Consider the following 22,290-nt stretch of genomic DNA (forward strand, 5'->3'; position numbering starts at 1 on the left):
ATGCAGCCAAAGATCGTGCATGAGAGGAGCATGAGAGCGGAAAGCTCGACTCTCACTACCAGAGCCAAGACGACCGATGCCACACCAGTGGTGAACGGACACGCGGGAGAGAGACAGCCCGCACAGAAGAAGAAGGCTGCTCCATCAGCTGATTCTGATGGACATGCTAATGTTGATGCTAAGGCTAATGATGTCAATGCTAATGCTCACACAAAAGAACAGGAGGTAACATAAATGTTGATCTTTAGCTTTATCTGATGGCAAAGGCTAAAATCCAATGCACAATATAATAATGAATCGAAAAATAATCATTTATAATATTTTTTATATTTGCGTCTCCCAGCAGTCACAACATGTTTTTTAATAATTTATTTTCAGTTGGTTAAGAAGCAACAAAGTAACAACAAAGAACGAGGAAAATCGATTGGTGGCATTGACCTTGAAAGAATTGGTTCATCCCATTACGGTAAAACCTAACTATTGTTCCTACTCCGCCATACATTAAATTCCCCAAGGTATCAAACCTGGATCATTGAAATCAGGAATTAAGTGAATTACATTTCATATGTGAAGTTTCAATTTCCCCACTCCCCCCCCCGATTTTCCCCCCTCTTACACTACGTTTGTCAGGAATGTGAAAATGAGTAAGGTAAAAAGTAGAGTAATAATTATATAATCCTTGCAGCACAGGGTCAACTCATTCAGTTTTCATAACCTACCAAAATTGTTTTCTTTTCATCAACAACAACAAATGAATCCGATTGGTAAGCAGTAAACAGGAAGAGCTTAAGGAACTGCCATGTCACCGTGTGGGTGGTGCACCGTGATTGACACCGCCTGCTGGTGGCCCGCTGGGCCGTTCCCGGGTCCATGACACAAATAGCCAGGCCACTTCTTGCTGCAGAGAGTGCGGTGCAGGGGACTATATCAGGGTCAGCTGTCTCTTTATCAGACATGACAAGAAGGCCGAGGCTTCACAAGAGAGAGATGGGCTACTCCAGAGCGCTCTATACCGTGACAGGGTAGCATACCTAAAGGTTCATCAGAGACCCTTTCGAAATTGAATTAAATGGACAACATATATTCATAAGCGGATACATTTGTGCGAGGGGTTGAAGCAAGGGAAGAAGACAGGGATTGGAAAGCCGTTAAACTCTGTGAGTACTCAGGATTTCGGTTGGTTCCCAGAACGCACACAATGGGGATGTGTGGTTTTGACAATTAACATGTATTTCTGTACAGCTTTGTATTTCCTTGAAGATTTACAGTGCTAATTACATGAAAATCTATAGGACTGCTATGTTATAAATTTGTCATGTGTTGTGCTTATAGTTAGCTTGAGAGGAAATCACTATTGTTAATCCAAAAAGTCCGTAAACATCAGTATTTTGCCCTTTATAAATAAGTCATACAAACTCGTGGTAGGTAAAAAGTGTACGTATATTCCATCTGACTGCAACTGGTATGTTTTTTGATGTCTGGCGACTGTCTTCAGTCATGGGTTTCATTTTGTACATTATGTTTATTAGAAAAGGATAAAAGTCAGTTATCTTTCGACTACAATATAGCAAGGGTGTTTGTGTGTCTGTGTGTATGTTTTTGTGCGTGTGTGTGTAGGGGTTTGTGTGTGTTTATGTGCAGCCTGAGTGTCAAAAGAGTCGGGTGTCTCCCTGCCTACTCCACAAGTGGCGAACATTTATAACTTCTGACCTATGTGACAGCTGTTAAGAATCAATGGCCGAATTAAACAAGAATGACTATTGACATAGAATCTGTACCAACTCCTGCTTGCTACTGCCTGTCGGCTTACGGGAGTCCAAAGTGAATTGGGGAAGCGACTGGATTCACTTAAGCCCTTTATTCTGTCCCTGATGATGATGGTTTTGCTCAGCTGGATGTGAGTTATTTCACCAACTATGTTTTCGCAAGGCAATCCTCACTCAGTCACATGACCATGACCATCACAGAAAGCACCCCCTCTCTGATGTTAACATGAAGCAGCTGCCTGTAGGGGTTTGATGTGAGGTGCCCTGAATCTTTTTACCGACAGATTAATCTAGACCCTTCAAAGATGGAAACAAATGATGGAGTGATCTTTACTGTCCAGGCAGAATTCATGATGCAATTTTAGTCTAATTGCCATAGTTAGAGTTAATGCTTTCCTCAAAGGTAATGCCACTGTTCAAAGAGTAGGCCTACACTTTGAAATATGCAAAATTGGTGTAAAGTCTAAGGTGATTCATGTCCTTAACATACATTTTCGGATGTTCCACAGATGATAAGAAGAGATCCTTTAGCCCAACCAGGGAGACGCTACCCATTTCTGTGAAGGCCATATCTGCTCTTTACCTGTCCCAGACGAGGGCTGCGGAACAACAAAACGACAATACACAACTTGTAAGTTGGGATTTGCAGTCGGATCAATTGTTAGATGTCAGATGGAGGGATAGGACGGAATATTCTAGTGGTTGTGCTGGTTGATCCCCGGTTAATAGGATCTGGGTTTGCATTGCAGACAACCCTGAGCAAGATGCTCATTAATGACATGCATCTTAAAATCACTTTGAATAAAAGCTGAATAGTTATTTTTGGCTCAATGCCTCATGTATTACAGGTTGTGTAGTCCAGTTAATGCATATTTCCACATAATTCTCATACTACACACACATTTATGCTGCATATGTGCCACATTCCTGCATTGCAGTTAATCATCATACGAGGATAATCATAAATTAACTGAGAGGCTGATAAAAAAATGTTTAAAAAATGTTCTGCAGATAGATAAGTATGATGACTATATGTGATACGAGAACATTTATTCATTTCTTACAGGCAAAACATAAGTCGGAAAGTGCAAAGCGAACTAAACCAATCAAGGTAAGCAAAATTAAACACCAAAAAATGCTGCATGGTAAAATATGGTGAGCACTTCGTAGTAGTTTTCAGGACTACGCGATAACATTACAATAACATGGCAATGCATGTGAGAAGATTGGTAAGTTTCAACATCATGACTGGTATTATATATTTTCAATTGTCATACTGAGCATACTGGGCATGTGTTGGTTTTCTAATCCTGGCACTTGGCATGGTAACGTATAAACTTGACTCAGGATCCCTCGCATGGTGGTCAGGTTGATCTCAAGGATGACACATATGGGACACTGACTCTTCTGCTTTACTGTTCAGTCAAGATGGCCGAGGACTGTCAAAAAGCAAAAGACACTCTGGTGCCACCACGTTTGGATGGCCTCGGCCCAAGAGGGGGTGGAGGAGATATCTCCCGGGGGCACGTCCAAACACCTAACATGCCATCGCATCCCGCCAAAGTAATGTTGCAACAGAAGAGGCAGAAATGTGAGCTGAGGAGACTTCTCAAACACACTCACCCAGAGCTGAAGACTTTGGACGGGGTGATGGACGAGGATCTGGCTGAGTTTCTCGATTTAGAGACAGCTGGTGAAAAGGGATATGAGGGAGAGGTCATCTCTAGAAGGCAGATGTTTGAAAACTGTGCAGTGAGCCACCCCCAGGGCAACAACGCCCCAAATCAGCCGGCAGAAGATGGCATCAAGGTCACAATGGAGGTCCCTGAAGGACCCAGTGGTCCTGATCTCCAATCAGAGGGCGAGGAACAGATGGTTACAGTAGATGTTCAGTCCACCAGGAGGATGTTTGAGAGGCAGTCAATGGAGACCTCATGGTCAAGTCCAAAAAAGTCCAAAGGTAAATTGAAGGACACAACTGGAATGGTGCAAGACCAGAAGTTAAAGAATAGCACACAAGAGAATAAACGCAAAATCCAAAGCAGTGAATTCTCAGAAAAACTGAATCATGACAAAGGAATGCAAGCCCCTTATGAGAAACAGTGCACAAGCCTCAATACTTCACAATGTCTGCCAATTTTTATGGAAGTCCATACAAGTGAAAGTCTTTTTCAAAACAACCCTTTTATAACAACAAATATGGAGCGAGAACCATCCCAGAAGGCCAACCCTCAAAACAACACCTCACCCAACGGTGACCTTACTGAAGCCAGCAGAGCAACTGAGAACTCACCTACAGCTAATGTTAAAAACAGAGCCCATCTCTTTGATTCAATACCGTTTGATAAGATCCAGCACCAAAACAAGGAAGAAATTGAAACAACAGTGGAGAGAATTAATGAAACACTAAATTCCCTCAATCATTTTAGAGCAATACATTCACATGGGTACATCATTGAAGTGAACGAGACTATGCTAGCTAAAAAGGCTAAATATCTTCTCTCCCAAACTGGGCCAAAGGTGACCTCAGATGATGTGGCCGAAGGTGGTGCTCAGAACTTCATTGTGCAGCTGCTGCCGAGGGCAAAGCTGAAGACTCAAGTTATGTATCTGAAGGAAGATAAACAAGGAAATGTGGGGTTGACCATTGTTGATTCCCCTGTCTGCCAGCGTCAGTTCAACCCCAACCAAGATGTTGAGTTGAGAACAGTCAATGTGGTACAGCTTATAGAGGATATGCTTATCCAGGACAACTCTTTCAGTAAGGGAGTGATTATTCAAGAGGATGAGAATGGATATTCTGACGTCACTGTCTATTCCCTCAATAATTATGCAGATGGAGATGTGAAAAGTTATTGCCCTCCACAAGGCCATTCTACAAAGACAAACAGAGTAGAACCTACAATGGTTGAGGATTTAAAAAACATCCATTATATTATAAAAGGAGATGTGAAATCAACCATAAGCTGTCTCTTGGCATCAAATGAGGATCGAGTTGTCACAGAATCATTCAGACCTGATGTGCAGATGAAAGGAAACGTGATACTATTTAGGAACTGCATTGAGAAGGGTGATTACGAGTATTTGAAAACTCTTAAGGCAGAGCCCCGAGAGCAAGAACTATCTGGAGTCTACATGGAGACTGATGGTAAAATAGGAGAGCATCAATGGGATGTAGGTGGTATAGAGCAGGCTACAGTAGAAAAAAATGCACAGCCAAACAGGTTGTCTGCAAATGAAAGCTGTGTCCAATTGAAACAACTGACCCGTGACGATGCTGACTACTCAAACATGTGTAAAGACATCATTGATGAAGGAAGGACATCATTTGACATATGTGAAAACGGGACCACCTCAGGTCAGGTGCCAAACACCTTGAGTGAGTCTAGCCCTCAAGAGCAACCGAAGATATGTGAGTTCAGGACAGCACCAAGAGGGTTAACTCTATGTGCCAATGCACAGAGGGAGGACGTGATCCTTCAAGCTGAGTTAGTTGAGGATGTAGATTACGAAGATGAAATATCCATCCTTCAAGCTGCAATCCATAGTCTTCGACAAGTTACACTTGATGCTAAGGCTCTTCATCGTGCAACACTAGAGAAAGAAGCATTAAGTCAAGAAAACCCAAAGCCACAGATAACTTATAGAGTACAATCTGATCTTAAGACTGTAGAAATACAACCAGGAATCTCTCAAAAGAATATGCAAGATGATAAGATGTCCTGTGAAAGAGAACCGTCTACATCCAAATCCAGCTTTGCCACAAAACATGACTCAGAAGGAGAAACCAAACATATGAGGCCTGCAGACTTTCAGTCCAAAGAAAAGCATTCTACTGATACTGGAGCTCTCCAGATAGATCACTTAGAAGCTGTGACTATGTCAGCACAGAGTTCTGCAACAAAAAGTCAGGAAGAAGAAAGTGAAATGGTTGGTGGTCTTCAAGCAGCCTTAGATTCCTTAGCAAGGTCAAGTGTTAATGTCAGCAGAGGTGATATCAGAGCAGCAATGATATACAAAACATCAAGCAAATCAAAAAAGAAACGCATGAAAAATGTAGAAGATGCATCTTCTAAGATGGCCACAGAAATACAATTCAGCTCTTCAACAGAATCTAAACCAAAACCATGTGACACATGTAGTACTGTAGCAGTGGTCAATCTGGCCACTGAAGATGTGGGTGGACTATATACTAAATTATCCTGCCCAGATAAAACTGCCAAAGACCCAGAACATAGCACCTCAAAAAACAATAAGGTTTGTCCTAAACCAGCCATTCCACCTAAACCTGAGCATTTAAGATTGAAAGGGGATGATAGGGATGATATAGAAAAGAGTACTGTGGTAGCTGAGACGAAAATACATTGTAGGGAAGCGCAATGTCTCGGGGTATCTATACCAAGTAGAGATGTGCCCGGGAGGGGTATGTCTGGGAAAGCCACAGATTCAATTTCAAGTGCTTCTGATTCTGAAAAACCTGAAGTATCTGACAAAGTTGTCGAAGTTAGTATAGGTCAGAAATTGCAAACCAAAAATCCAGTTGAAATTACTGATGGGGAAGTGGATGAGGCGAAAATTGATTTCCAAAAGTCTCTTAAGAAATTCGACCAAGCAATTAAGGTTTCCTTGAAAACTGCCCCTACCAAGCCAAACAGATTGAAAGCAAACCCAAACAAAGGCACAACATTGAAACAGACATCTAGTGATAATGTGACGTCCAAGCAACAACTTACACATCCGTCAGGCAGTAAGTCAAATAACCAAGTTGTGATGCGGGAAAAGAAAGTGAAAATGGAGACAGAAGAGGAAAGGCGCCTGAGGCTGTCCGTTCACATGGATGAGATTGTCAGGGGAAACATCACCGCAGCCACAGAGATATTTGATCATATGCGAAAACAAGAAGAACTGCAGGAAATGCTCAATACGGTAGAAGAAATGGAGCAGGACACTAGCAATGTGGACGTTAGGGCCCTCAGGGGGATATTTGAGAAGGTGCCAGCCTGGGGAGAAGAAGCTCAGCAAAAGAAGGAAAAGCCAGCAAAGGTAGAACAGCCAGTGGAGAGGTCATTATCAATTAAGCCTGACGCTGAAAGCATGTCACCAAGGGCCCATGTTTTTGGAGATCTTGAAAGAGCAAGTGAGGAGGTCATGAACCTGAAGGAACAGACCTTGGCCCGTCTGCTAGACATTGAGGATGCCATAAAGAAAGCTCTGTATTCTGTTTCAACTTTGAAATCAGACTCTGACATTGCAGGTTTATCAGGCCTGTTCAAAGAGTCTTTGAGGAAAGCTCATGGTGGTACAAAACTGGCAACATAAGGAAATTAGCAGCAGACATAGTCTGAGGAGAACAGAGAGCTAATCCTCTACGTTCACCTGCTTTCGTCTCTATTGAGGCTGCCATGAGAAAAAACGATGAGCCACAAATGCAATCGATGGTGACTACGAAGTGCCCCACCGGTCAACCCAGCATGAAAACCGAGGAGAAAAATGCTTTATTCCTATTAGAGGTTAAATTGATCTTAAAGACTAGAAAACATAGTATTTATCTATTCCCAAATCAATAAAAGACTATGAACACATTTTCTTTCCCTCAGTCATACAGTAGGTTGCATTGTATTTTCTTTAGGAATTCAGAAGTTTGTTTCTTTATTGATTGGCACATTTATTTGTTTAATTTCAAAGATAGATTAACTTGTTTTTGTAATTAATGTTTTTTGACCAGATTTGAAATGAAAGTGGTTTTACTCTTTATTGTTAGGTGGGTCATAGGTAATCTTTTTCATATCACGCATGCTTTTTTTTTTATCCCTCAACAGTTTCAACCATCTAGTCAAGAAATGTGTTCAGCTTGCTTGAAACCTGTTTATCCAATGGAGAAAATTGTGGCAGACAAACACATTTTTCACAAAATGTGTTTCTGTTGTAAGCATTGCAAGAAAACACTAAGGTGAGGTAATGGGTACAATACTCAAACATCAAACCGTTATCTAGACTTATTCAACATTTTTACTTCGTTGAATTAATTAATTCAATCATATTGAGTCAACTCTTAATCCAGAAAATCGACAGATTTATCTTTATTTGACATTAATTAATAATTATAATTTATTTTCTACATATAATTAATTCAAATTATTCAAATGTATCATGGCTTACGGTTTTGGAATAAACTGAGAAATCAGTGAACACAGCTAAATCAGTTTATCTCAGAGTGGACTGTTCAGTTCAACCGGATAATGAAGATATTAAACTACAGGTTACTGACAACCTGTGTCCTATTGTAGCATCCAAAGTTACACCCCACTGCATGGCAGCTACTACTGCATATTTCACTACCAGCAGCTGTTTAAAAGAAAAGGAAATTACGACGAGGGCTTCGGTCACACTCAACACAAGACCCAATGGCTTCTGAAGGCTACTGTCGATGAATCTGAGGCGTAACACATGATTTAAAAGTTGTGTCACAGTAATAATGATCTAAACGGTGTGAGTCAATGCATCAAACAAATTGTACTTTATTGTAAGGCAGTGGTATACAAGACATGTATTTTTCATTTTAAAAAGGTTAACATGATCGTTACCATGAAAGCATGGATTGATTCAACTGTTAGAGCCTGCATGTAAAGATCACTACAGTTGAAAAGGTTTAGGTCGACTGGTCAACTCCCTTGCAGAAACATGTCAATGATTTTTCTTCAGTGTGTACATTCGTTGTGATGGCTGCGTTTGTTGCAAGAGTGATTAAATGTGATAATGTGTAATGTTTCTTCTCAAACTGTGCCTATTTGAAACCATCCAGAGAAGAACCAGTTTATTCAATCCTAACAACTATATATTTGTAAAGTATGTCTAAATAATCTTGCAGATCTAAGTTTTCATGTTCAATAAAATCATTAACTCTTGTTTGACTTCAATGAATGGCAAAGTGGCAAGATAATTTATTATTTTCGATTTTCTGTTGCTGAACAATGAAAATGATTACGTGTTTTGTTATGAATCATTTATTTCCATTGATTTAACTTGCTTGCAAGGGAATTCAGTATCAGAATTCCCCTCCGGTTGTTTTCTAAAAATAACAGAAATGAAAAATTATAAGGTAATATTAGTTTTTGGTTTGTTTTTTTCAATAAAAGTAGGTATTTTTCGCCAACTCACACTTATGATTTTAGTATTTAGTCTTTCTTGCTTAAGGCTTATACCTACAGGTAGACTGCTGCAGACATTGGGTTTCGAACCCAGAACCGCATGCTAACTCCATGTACGTTGTTGTAAAGCCACCGTATGTACTGACCTCTGTTCTGTGTGGTCCTGGAGTTCCGTGTTGAGGGTCTCGGGCAGCAGAAAGCAGAGCAACCCGCCTATTAAGGGAGTGGTGCCGTACAACACCATAGGGATGGCAGGGTGGTAGACCTGTAGTAGTCTGATGAGAGGAGCTAGGATGGCCCCGATACGACCACACATGGAATTTATACCAAGCCCACTCTGCCTGCCAGGAACAATAGACAACAAGGAAAAACATGGATGCAAATTATAAAGGACTTTTATTTTGTAACACTTAACTATTCTGAGTGGGACATTGATTTTAAGGGAAGTAAACACTTTCACAAGCCCACTACACAATCAACAGAAATCGACAATACCTTTTTTTTACAACCAAGAAGTTGCTCTACAATAGCCAGCACACATACATTCTCATTTCCTCTCTATATCTATATGTATCTGCACTACACTTTACATTTTTGAATGTATTTTTGTTATGTCTTACCTTACAGTAGTCGGGTATATTTCTGCAGTGTAAACATAGATGATGGAAAAGGCAGCGGTGGATCCAAACTTCCCAAGCGCAGCGACGACTGTTGTAGCCGCAGAAAAGTCTGGGGGTCAAAATTAATTATTACATATGCTATATAAATATGCATTCAGCTGATGTTAGGCTGCAGAAGGTTTGGCCAGTAGCTACCATTTGGAATCGCAAGCATCACAAGGCAAGCACTACCAGTAAAGAACATAGTCGCGGCTTGACATTTTCTCCTCCCAAAGTACTCAATGAGTACAGCACTGCCGATGCATGCAGGAATGTCTACAAGGCCAAAGATGAACTGAGTGAGGTATATATCCACGCCAAAACTGCCAACATTTAGGCTGATTCCATAGTACACCAGACTTGCTCCAAACCTAGAAACAGAAGTGAAGTCACAAGGTAAAAGTTATATTGACGGAAATATTGATTTGCGTATACATTTTGCTGGAGTGCAAATATTTATTGTCATGATTATTGATTTTCAATAGTGTTTCAACATATGCATCTGAGTTATACTCACCAGATAAAACTCATGACGATAACACGATTACTTATATATGACACCCTGAAAATATCCAACATGCCTGTGCTTTTTGACACATTCTTAGTCTCCAAGTCAGCCTCCAACTAAACAAGGAAATATCAAGGTTGTTTTCTTTGTGTCTGCCAAGAATACTTATTGATTGTGGATGTGTTTCCTATTGAAGGAGGTAAAAGTGGGGCATAGGTAGCTCACCTGGCTGAGCATGGCCTCAGAGATTGTTCTTCCGTTCACCCTGGCTGCTCTCAGGACCTCCCTTCGCGCTTCTTTCACCCTGCCCTGGGTCAAAAGCCAGCGGGCTGATTCAGGCATGAGCCTGGAAGGTCATACAAATCAAACATAACTAAACTGACAAAATCACTGAAGTACTGAATTTCTTCCAAACATTTTGGGTCTGGACCCCACTTGGGGTTGCAGAAAATAGTTTCTCATAATTCAATTAAACTAAAAAGCTAAAGGTTGAAAGGACTCATAAGGTTCCTGTACTTTTATGAGACTGCCTCCTGTTGTGGTAAATGATTCAAGTCAAAAGTAAATGACTCATCAAAAATACTTGATAAAATATGCTATTTTGATAATCAAGATAGTAGGAAGTAAGAGGATCAGGGTTACACTGTAGAACCAAAAGGTTCACAGACCAGTATCCGGCTAGCAGTAACATGATCAGAGGGCTTGAAAACACCAGGTGTAGAATCCTCCATTCACGGACAAAATAGGCATTAGGCATTCAAATAGGCATGAGACTACATTCCGTTCTGGTGAATGATTCAAGTCAAAAGGAATTGACTTATCACTTGATGTAGCGCGAAATGTCAATGTGACATGATAAACATGATTAACTGGGATATACTTAAGATAGTCAGAAGTAAGACGCTCAGGGTTACATTGTAGAATGGAAGGGTTTACAGACCAGTATCCGGCTAGCAGTAACAGGATCAGAGGGCTTGAGAACACCAGGTGTAGATTCCTCCAATCACGGACAAAATAGGCAACGCCTGACATCATCATCAGTCCAACAGAAAAAAAGGAAAGTGAAGAGATACTGACAAAACCTCGTTTTGAGGTACAGGTCCACTCCACCCCTTTAAAGCAAGAACACAACAAAAATACAAGTCATTTCAATGAAGGATCTATCAATTGACTAAATTATTGATGTATTAATGATTATTAAGTAAGTAATAATACATAATTAATGCAATATCTTCCCGGTGACAGTTAAGTGAATTGACCTGATTAGAAGAAAATAAGGACAGGTCCTACTTACCTATGACATATGAATTAATCCAAACGCCAGAAACTGCGGCACCAACGACAAATCGAAGTGCAATGTAAACATAGATGTGTGTTGAGAAAGCCGAGGCAACACCAAACAAGTGCTGGAGAAACAATCCGAGCAGGGCAACATACCGTCGGCCAAACCTGCAAAAATCAGACAAGCTATGATGGTGAAATTATGCTATTCCAATAGATACTTTTTACATAACATTCTTAATTGACCACGTATATTCAAATCATACATTTGGAAATATTTGTATAGTAAATATTTTTTATTATTATTATTCATGATGTGAGAAGCAAGACCCACAAGCAGTCTTAATACCTGTCAGCCATTGCTCCAAATACCAGCCCTCCGAGCAGAAGTCCTCCCATGTAAATGGACTGGGTTGCCTCATTTAAACCGCTGTCGTCACACACTAGATTAAACTGAGCAAGGGGAAAATAGAAGAATACAATTACATTTTATCGGTGCGCAGGGGAGACAAATTGAATGTAGATTGATGCACTTAACTGCCATCCTCCAACTATCAAGCTCTCTTTCAACGTGTAACTTTAATGTATTCAAACTAGGCATTTGATGAACCATCCGTCTATCATTGTCCATCACATATTAGGTGGATCAGTAAGGTGATCTTTTTAGTTGATTGCTCCAAACCACTGGTGGTTTGGACACAAACACATAAATTGAAGCCTGGCAAGAGGGATTCTTGTGGGCTTGCAATCTTGCTGTTCAAGCTGCCTTGCAAAGTTAAATGTTGTATCAAAGAAGATTGTTTGTACAAAAAAATTACACAATGGTAACATCAACAAACTAAGAAACAACTAATAAAGTACCAAATACAATACCGTTTACATTATGAAAATAATGACAATGATTTCAACTTGGATTGTATCACTTTCTGAATCTCCATAGTAATTATAGGTAAGGCACCTTGTGGTTGAATCTTAGATAGTGTACCTTTTAATAAACAACAAGGATAAAAAATTACGCTTATGTTATATATTATCAATGGCATAAATTTGATGACTAATTTTTGAGATTGAAACAACATTTGTGGACTAAAAAGCAAATTTAGAATTCAGTCGCTTACCTCTTTCATATAACTGGAAGCGCTTTCAGGCATATTGTAAACCCATCCTTCGATGCAATTTGTGGTACTATTAATCCTGTATGCTTCAATCGTTTCTAAATCCAAATCCACAGGTGTGAACATCGTGCAGCTGTCATACTCCCCATCTTCTCTAGTGGGGATGGTAAGGTTGAGTTGCTTTTCGTATGTTAAGTTAGGGCTAATGGCAATTATCCAGTCGGTTTTGCAGTGGTGTGGGAAGTTCTGTCCAGTAAAAACTGAAAGAAAGGTCTCCACACCAATAGAAATATTCAAAATAAGCAGTAACACTGTCAATCGTTTCTGGAAGAATCCAAATCCCCCAATTTCCTCGAGGATAAGTTCAAACCTGTTCATAATGATACCAGACGAAGCCCTTTCTGTGTGTGAATGATTAATGGCCTGCTGGAAGCAGATTATGAAGAAAAAAAGTTGCAAAGCTTTGCAAGTCCAGTAGCAAGTTTGTAAAAGCTCATCCACATTCCCACTTTCCACTGAGTGCTGAAGGGATTGTCCTGGATGTGGTGCTTATTAGGTCTGCTGTGAGGTGAATTGAACTTCCTACAGCAGCGTGCATGAGCCACAATAGTAATAATAATAAAATAAGATAAATTTTCCATAGTAAGCTATTTAACCTGATTGCCACTATCTGTATCTTAGAATAACAAATCCAAAGCCCCACTTGAGCCAGCTGAATATAAATTCTCGGACTAGACAAGTGTCAACACACACCTTTTACTTAATGATGATCACTTACTTAAAGGTGAAAGATTAAATAAATATGTCATGCTTTTTACTTTTGTATTTTTTCTGACAGTATGATCCAACCTCTCTCATGCTTTGTTGATATTTTTCGCTGAGATGTGAGGGGTCAGGATTAGAAGGTCCATCAATCTACCCTTAGTTAAAGGATTATTTCAAAACTGGACCCTAAACTCCAGTTTTGGAGAATAAATCAATATTCTGGTGCCTTTAATTTAACTTGTTTTTTGCATGTAACTTTGAATCATAATTTTGTCAATTTTAACCATAGCACCAAGTTATATTAATTTAAGTCATGCATTTGTGGCACTGTGTATTAAAAGACAGAGGATGATTTGCCCCCCTTTCAATATTTACGCCAAAGTCAACAAGCTAAACACAGGTTCTGTCTTATAATATATATCACAAGGTATTTTGAATGGGTTACATTATTTGCTGGGTAAACTCGTCTCCACCAGCAGAGGGCGCTCTAGGTCTTACAGTTGGCTGGGCATCGGTGACTGACACCAGCAGCGCCAAAGTAGGACAGTACATGAAGTATAGCCAATGAATGTACACTACGCTAGAGAGCGCATCTCTAATGTGAACTGTGTCTATTTCCAACAGGTATGCTGTGATACACACTAGTGAAATGTTTTAGTAGAACTTAGACTTGCCCCTGTGACATTAATCAGTCCCTCCAGAAAAATGCGGCGTTTTTTTGTGATTGTTGCGGCCAAAAATCCTTGATTATGCGGCACGTTTTCTTAAAAAATGCGATGAAACTTGCAAAATGATATTGCGGGAACTTGCGAAACAATGCGGGAACTTGGGGAAAATGCAGCTTTTCGATGACGTTCACATCGCGTAATTACGTCACTTCATAACGTTCCCATGGCAACAGGGGGAAATGGCTTCTCTTGTGTGAAGCAAAAGCAAAATTTTTCAACTTTCTGCTAAGATATATGTGACTTTTTTGCAACGAAAATGCGGGGATTATGAAATCATGCAAGCCCCGCATATTTTGCGCGGAAATCTGCAATTTATGCGGTGAAAGTGCGGCATATTTGAAAAAATGCAGCCCCCCCATGAATATGCGGACTTTGGCTGATTATGCGTTGAATTATGCGATCGCATAATCACGATTTTCTGGAGGGACTGATTAATAGGAAACATTGAAGTGGACCGTGGCTAAGCGTGTTGATGATTGTATGTGGACTAGCCAGTATTTACGGTCTTTATGTTTATCCAGCGGCCCCTTCTCCTCCTGCCTGCAACTCTCCACTCATCAGCCCCAGCCTCCTTTCCTGTTTGCGCTCAGCTGCCTCTGATCACTAATCAACCCGGTATATAGACTCCCCTCTCAGTGCCAGATTGTCCGATGTCTTTAGTACTAGTCTCTCCAGCGTTTTCCGAACTGATTCCCCGTTATCTGACCTGTCCCCGACCTGCCTGCTCTGTCTCTGTCCCGGTGACCGGGTTCTGTCTGCTCCTATCAGTAAATAAAATACATAACTGACTATCTGCCTGCCTACGTGTTCTGCATTTTGGTCCGCTCCCAATCCATTACTACATCTTCGTGTGGCTGGTTATTTTTGTTGCAAGTATTATATTTATTTTCAGGATATTCTCAGGGTATCAATACCAAGTAGAGATTTGCCCGGGAGGGGTTTGTCTGGGAAAGCCACGGATTTAATTTCAAGTGCTTCTAATATCTGAAAGTTGTTGAAGCTGATATAGGTCCGAAATTTCTGATGGAAAAATTCACATGTTGCTATCTTTTAGTCATATAGGCTTTCCATTCCGTGTATTGTCTTGCCACCCTGCTTTTCCTCAGTGCCATCTATGTATTGACCTTTGTGTTTGGTTCCGCCACCCCACCGTTGGAGTTAGTGATGTTGTCAAAATGTTAACCCTTGTGCTTTGGTCAGCTGTCCCACCTTCCTCAGTGGCATCTAAATGTAAACCCTTTTCTATGGGTAACCGGCCTGTCTTCCTCAGAATCAATCGTGATGTTAAGCTTCGTACTTGGGTAAAGCGGTCACAAGGGATAGGACAGCCTCTTGTGCACTCTTCTGCCCAATGAGAACACAGGCAACTCTGTATCTTGAGTAAACATTACCTGATTGATGACATCTGCAATGTGGGGAGGATCTAAAACTGTATAAAAAGCTCTGTCAACCTGTACTCAGGACTCACTCTGCTAGAGAGGAGTCTAATGTAGGCATGCATTAAACCTAGGTTATATTTGTTCTACAAGTGTTGTGTGCTTTTTGCATTTAGAAATCTCATCTTTACTAAACACAATATCTGTTAAAGGAAATTGCCACGACAAATTGCAAACAGAAAATCTAGTTGAAATGGCAGGAAGTAGATGAGGAGAAAATTAATTCAATTAATTAATTGTAATTCATATTGTGATGACCACGGGCGTGGATGCCATTTCCAAGTGCCGCAAAGCATCCTGGGAAGGGTCTAACTTTATTCGTTAGACCTTTCAACACCCTCCTAGGTCCTTTCTGGCAGAGATATTGTGTGGGGTTACACAATAGGCAACATTTTTCACTGCCAAGCCGGTACGGTTGCGGCTTGGCACACCCATCAATTTCACTGTCTTGGTGAAAAACGTATTCTTTCATGTTTATTATCCAGATGAAGGCCTTGTAATGAAAGTTTCTCTGCTACTTTCGTAGATCACGAGATCTTTCACCATCTTTGTTAAATGCGACAGCATCACCTCTTTCTCATAATGTTCAGCAGCTCGAGGCTGTGTTCCGCCCTAGCCCAGCGTGTCATGTGACGTGACCACGTGTTCGCACTCGGCAGCAGCCGAGGAGGGACGTGCAACAGGCAGGCTGTTGCACCTTTTTCTTCTTTAAATACTGCAACACTGCTGACATTAGTGTTCAACAGAGGGTCATCCCAACGTTCCCCAGGTCCTATGTTCCCCGGGTGCAAAGGGTTAGGGTCAGGTTTAGGGTTATGGATAGGGTTAGGGTGAGGGTTAACCCTAAACCTCACCCTAACCATAACCAATCGGAGGAGAGCCATTCTAACCAATCACAGGCGAATCAGAGGCGAAAAAAGGCGGTACTTGCCCCTACCATCCTATGAAAAAAAAGATCTGCTCACAGGACCTGGGGAACATAGGACCCGGGGAACATAGGTACGCTCCCTTCAACAGCTAGCTCTCATGCGCTAGCTCTCCTGCTCATGCGCCAAATTGGCGACTACTGTTATCCGATCCAGCGTACCAGGCCAATATCGGACCGATACCGATGCCGTGGATCGGATCGGGACCTCCCTACATTGAATAGTCTCTGATTCAAAATCCATGCAGATTCCATCACCTCAGTCACATCGGTCTGTGGGGGTCATATACTATAAAGCAAGGTTACTTTTTATATTGTTAAACATAATCATTTATTAAACTTTTATTTTAGTCAAGTCATTTGGTCAGCCTTACAGAAAATGTATAATGCTTCCAGTGTCTATTTAGCATAAACAATTGGGAGGTATTTTTGACAGATGAATACATTCAAGCATACTTTGGCCCCGTCCACACGGAGCCGAAACGGGGGGAAAACAATTCGGTTTCGTTTTTTTGTTGTTAGGTGCAGTGTGAATTGTGTGAGAAGGTGGCCAATTTTGAGTGTGCCAAAAATGGCCACTCTATATTTCTGTAAGAAGTGCCTCAAAGAAAATAAAGATTTTTGTTTTTTTGTTATTATGGGATCTTTTTAAGAATTATTACCTAATGCATATATAAACACACATACAGAATCCCATTCACAAATATATACGGCACGTTGCCGCGGTACCAGCCGTCGGTGTGCCGTCGACAGGCCGGACGTCAGACGGCGGAGGCTGTGGTCAAACGGATTGCTTGGGGCCACAAAGGGCCAACGCCTCCCCTCCAGCGGAACCTGGTGGAGGTGATCCCCGACCACTCCCCCAGGGTTAGGGCTGACTCTGGGGTTTGGCCGAGAAGGGCCTATGCAGCCCGCTGCAGGAGATGGGCGTCCCAACCAGGGAGAAAGAATTACTCAAATGTGTCATGGCTAATGATTCTGGAATAAGAAATCAGTATATCTCAGTGTGGACAGCTAAGTTCGACTGGATAATGAAGATATTAAACTACAGGTTACTGACAACCTGTGTCCTATTGTAGCACCCAAAGTTACACCCCTCTGCATGGCAGCTACTACTACATATTTCACTAGCTGTTTTAAAGAAAAGGAAATTACGACGAGGGCTTCGGTCACACACAACCCAAGACCCAATGGCTTCTGAAGACTACTGTCCATGAATCTGAGGAGTAACATGATTCGAAAGTAGTGACAAGGTCATAATGATCTAAACTGTGGTGTGTCAATTCATGAAACAAATTGTATGTTATTTTAAGGCAGTGGTATACAAGACAGTTATTTTTCATTTAAAAAAAGGCTTACATGATCGTTACCCTGACAACAACATGTATTGCAGAAACATGTCAATGATTTTACTTCAGTGTGTACATTCGTTGTGATGGCTGCGTTTGTTGCATGAGTGATTAGATGTGATAATGTGCGATGTTTCTTCTCAAACGATACCTATTTAAAATCATCCAGAGAAGAACCAATTTTGTCAATCTAACAACTATATATTTATAAAGTATGTCTAAATAGTCTTGCAGATTTAAGTTTTCATAATCAATAAAATCATTAACTATTCTGTGACCTCAATGAATGAATTCATAGTGGCAAGATAATTTATTATTTTAGATTTTCTGTTGCTGAACAATGAAAATGATTTCGATTTTTTTTATGAATCATTTATTTCCGTTGATTTAACTTGCGTGCAAGGGAATTCAGTATCAGAACTCCCATCCGGTTGTTTTCTAAAAATAACAGAAATGAAAACTTGAATAAGGTAATATTTGTTTTAGTTTTTTTGTTTAACAAAGGTGGTATTTGTCAACTCACACTTTACTTATTATTTTAGTTTGTAGACTTCCTTGCTTAAGGCTTATACCTACAGGTAGACTGCTGCAGACATTGGGTTTCGAACCCAGAACCGCATGCTCACTCCATGTACGTTGTTGTAAAGCCACCGTATGTACTGACCTCTGTTCTGTGTGGTCCTGGAGTTCCGTGTTGAGGGTCTCGGGCAGCAGAAAGCAGAGCAACCCGCCTATTAAGGGAGTGGTGCCATACAACACCATAGGGATGGCAGGGTGGTAGACCTGTAGTAGTCTGATGAGAGGAGCTAGGATGGCCCCGATACGACCACACATGGAATTTATACCAAGCCCACTCTGCCTGCCAGGAACAATAGACAACAAGGAAAAACATGGATGCAAATTATAAAGGACTTTTATTTTGTAACACTCATAAACTACACTGAGTGAGACTTTCATTTTAAATTACAAGTAAACACTTTTAAAAGGCCACTACACAATCCACAGTAATCCACAATAAGATTTTTTTCCAAAGAATCTTTACTTTAAGAAGTTGCTCTACAATAGCCAGCACACATACATTTGCATTTCCTCTCTATATCTATATGTATCTGCACAACACTTTACACTTTTGAATGTATGTTTGTTGTGTCTTACCTTACAATAGTCGGGTATATTTCTGCAGTGTAAACATAGATGATGGAATAGGCAGCATTGGATCCAAACTTCCCAAGGGAAGCAACGACTGTCGTAGCCGCAATAAAGTCTGGGGGTCAAAATGAATCATTACATATGCTATATAAATATGCATTCAGCTGATGTTAGGCTGCAGAAGGTTTGGCCAGTAGCTACCATTTGGAATCGCAAGCATCACAAGGCAAGCACTACCAGTAAAGAACATAGTCGCGGCTTGACATTTTCTCCTCCCAAAGTGCTCAATGAGTACAGCACTGCCGATGCATGCAGGAATGTCTACAAGGCCAAAGATCAACTGAGTGAGGTAGATATCCAGGCCAAAACTACCAACATTTAGGCTGACTCCATAGTACACCATATTCACTCCAAACCTAGAAACAGAAGTAAAGTCACAAGGTAAAAGTTATGTTGACGGAAATATTGATCACATGCATGTACATTTTGCTATAGCACAAATCTTTCCTGTCATAATAAGTGATTTTCAAAATCTCTTTTCAGTGTTTCAAAATCTGTTCTTATACATATGTATCCGAGTCATACTCACCACATAAAACTCATGACGAGAACACGTTTTCTTAAATATGGCTCCCTGAAAATGTCCAACAGGCCTTCGTTTTTTGATACATTCTTAGTCTCCAAGTCAGCTTCCAACTAAAGAAGGAAACATCAAGGTTGTTTTTTATGTCTGCCAAAATACCTATTGACTGTGGATGGGTTTCCTATTGAAGGAGGTAAAAGTAGTGCATAGGTAGCTCACCTGGCTGAGCATGGCTTCAGAGATTGTTCTTCCGTTCACCCTGGCTGCTCTCAGGACCTCCCTTCGCGCTTCTTTCACCCTGCCCTGGGTCAAAAGCCAGCGGGCTGATTCAGGTATGAGCCTGGAAGGTCATACAGATCAAACATAACTAAACTGACAAAATCACTGAAGTACAGAATTTCTTCCAAACTTATTGGGACTGGACCCCACTTAGGGTCGCAGAAACGTTCAGATTTATAAGCTTTAGAAATCTCATGGTGCATTTTTTATGAATAAATTAACCTAAAAAGCTAAAGGTTGAAGGTCTCATAAAGATCCTTTACTTTTATGAGACTGCATTCCATTCTGGTAAATGATTCAAGTCAAAAGGAATTGACTTATCACTTGATGTAGCGTGAAATGTCAATGTGACATGATAAACATGATTAAATGTGATATACTTAAGATAGTCCGAAGTAAGACGCTCAGGGTTACACTGTAGAATGGAAGGGTTTACAGACCAGTATCCGGCTAGCAGTAACAGGATCAGAGGGCTTGAGAACACCAGGTGTAGATTCCTCCAATCACGGACAAAATAGGCAACGCCTGACATCATCATCAGTCCAACAGAAAAAAAGGCAAGTGAAGAGATACTGACAAAACTCCGTTTTGAGGTACAGGTCCACTCCACCCCTTTAAAGCAAGAACACAACAAAAACAACAAGTCATTTCACTGAAAGATCTTTCCCTGGCATATAAATGCTAAAGGCTAAAAATGATTGGCATCTATCACTAGATGCCAATCAATTCTAAAATTATTAGATCATCAATGATTCATTTATTAATCATTATTAAATAAGTAATAATACATGATTAATGCAATATCTTCCCGGTGACAGTTAACTGAATTGATCTGATTAAAAGAAAATAAGGACAGGTCGTCTACTTACCTATGACATATGAATTAATCCAAACGCCAGAAACTGCGGCACCAACGACAAATCGAAGTGCAATGTAAACATAGATGTGTGGTGAGAAAGCCGAGGCAACACCAAACAAGAGCTGGAGAAACAATCCGAGCAGGGCAACATACCGGCGGCCAAACCTGCAAAAATCAGACCGAAGAACAATTGATTCATTCACTCAAAATATGATGCTGAAATTACGCTATTCCAATCAATACTTTTACATGCCATATTTAATTGACCATGTTTATTCAAATCAAACATTTGGAAATATATAGTGTATAATTTTTTTTCATGATGTGAGAAGCAAGACCCACAAGCAGTCTTAATACCTGTCAGCCATTGCTCCAAATACCAGCCCTCCGAGCAGAAGTCCTACAATGTAAATGGACTGAGTTGCCTCATTTAAACTGCTGTCGTCACACACTAGATTAAACTGAGCAAAGGGAAGATAGAAGAGTACAATTACATTAATAAAAACAAACACACGAAAATAAACAACACAAATCCGCTCCGGTGGTGCCTGCAAAATCATTTTAGTTTGAACTCTTCATGGGGTGGCCAGTATATTGAGTAGGATACCCACCCCTTGGTTATACCATACTTCACAGCACTGGCACACAGGGGAGACAAATTTAAGGTAGATTGATGCACTTTACTGCCCTCCTCCAAATATAAACTACTCTCTCAACGTTTACCTTTTATTTTTTATTATTTGTTTCTAAAAAAAATAACACATGGCAACATCAACAAACTATGAAACAACTCATAAAATACCAAAAACCTGTTTACATTGTGAAAATAATGACAATGATTTCGACTTGGATTGTATCACTTTCTGAAACTCCATAGTAATTATAGGTAAGGCTCCTTGTGGTTGAATCTTAGATAGTGTACCTTTTAATAAACAACAAGGATGAATAATTACGCTAATGTTATATATTATCAATGGCAAACATTTGATGACCAATTTTTGTGATTTAAACAACATTTCTGGAGTAAACAGCAAATTTTGAGTTTCAGTCGCTTACCTCTGTCATATAACTGGAAGTGCTTTCAGGCATTTTGTAAACCCATCCTTCAATGCAGTTTGTGGTACTATTAATCCCGTATGCTTCAATCGTTTCTAAATCCAAATCCACAGGTGTGAACATCTTGCAGCTGTCATACTCCCCATCTTCTCTAGTGGGGATGGTATGGTTGAGTTTCTTTTCGTATGTCAAGTTAGGGCTTATGGCAATTATCCAGTCGGTTTTGCAGTGGTGTGGGAAGTTCTGTCCAGTAAAAACTGAAAGAAAGGTCTCCACACCAATAGAAATGTTCAAAATAAGCAGTAACACCGTCAATCGTTTCTGGAAGAATCCAAATCCCCCAATTTCCTCAAGGATAAGTTCAAACCTGTTCATAATGATACCAGACAAAACCCGTTCTGTGTGTGAATTATTAATGGCCTACTGGAAGCAGATTATGAAGAAAAAAAGAGTTGCAAAGCATTGCAAGTCCAGCAGCAAGTTCGTTAAAGCTCATCCACATTCCCACTTTCCACTGAGAGTTGAAGGGTTTGTCCTGGATGAGGTGCTTATTAGGTCTGCTGTCAGGTGAATTTACCTTTCTACAGCAGCATGCATGAGCCTTAATAACGCCACAGTAAGCTATTTAACCTGATTGCCACTATCTCTATCTTAGATAAACAACTCCAAAGCGCTTTGCATGCA

The 22,290-nt window shown here is 40.4% G+C and overlaps 4 protein-coding genes across 4 annotated transcripts; 2 read left to right on the plus strand and 2 right to left on the minus strand.

Moving 5' to 3' along the window:
* Positions 1-3,332: 3,332 nt before the first annotated feature.
* On the plus strand, positions 3,333-5,379 carry LOC307088635 (uncharacterized protein; the record flags this gene model as incomplete). Its single annotated transcript, XM_079754586.1, has 3 exons — positions 3,333-3,726; positions 4,036-4,571; positions 5,365-5,379. 3 exons carry the CDS (start codon positions 3,333-3,335, stop codon positions 5,377-5,379), a joined length of 945 nt encoding a protein of 314 aa, XP_079610712.1.
* Positions 5,380-6,536: 1,157 nt separating this feature from the next.
* On the plus strand, positions 6,537-7,085 carry LOC307088636 (xin actin-binding repeat-containing protein 1-like; the record flags this gene model as incomplete). The annotated part of the gene is made up of 1 exon (XM_079754587.1): positions 6,537-7,085. The coding sequence occupies one exon, from the start codon at positions 6,537-6,539 to the stop codon at positions 7,083-7,085; it is 549 nt and encodes a 182-aa protein (XP_079610713.1).
* Positions 7,086-8,770: 1,685 nt separating this feature from the next.
* On the minus strand, positions 8,771-12,855 carry LOC307088541 (solute carrier family 22 member 13-like; the record flags this gene model as incomplete). Its single annotated transcript, XM_079754470.1, is given in 11 exon segments — positions 8,771-8,797; positions 8,799-8,835; positions 9,061-9,255; positions 9,535-9,643; positions 9,730-9,944; positions 10,091-10,197; positions 10,307-10,427; positions 11,022-11,193; positions 11,376-11,530; positions 11,712-11,815; positions 12,481-12,855. Coding segments are annotated over 11 exon segments (1,617 nt in total).
* Positions 12,856-18,053: 5,198 nt separating this feature from the next.
* Positions 18,054-21,981, minus strand: LOC307088459 (solute carrier family 22 member 13-like; the record flags this gene model as incomplete). Its single annotated transcript, XM_079754354.1, is given in 11 exon segments — positions 18,054-18,080; positions 18,082-18,118; positions 18,345-18,539; positions 18,836-18,944; positions 19,031-19,245; positions 19,419-19,525; positions 19,632-19,752; positions 20,132-20,303; positions 20,561-20,715; positions 20,908-21,011; positions 21,607-21,981. Coding segments are annotated over 11 exon segments (1,617 nt in total).
* Positions 21,982-22,290: the final 309 nt, after the last annotated feature.

Source organism: Pollachius pollachius (assembly GCF_949987615.1).
Source record: "Pollachius pollachius genome assembly, chromosome: 17".
In the NCBI taxonomy this organism is placed as follows: Eukaryota; Metazoa; Chordata; class Actinopteri; order Gadiformes; family Gadidae; genus Pollachius; species Pollachius pollachius.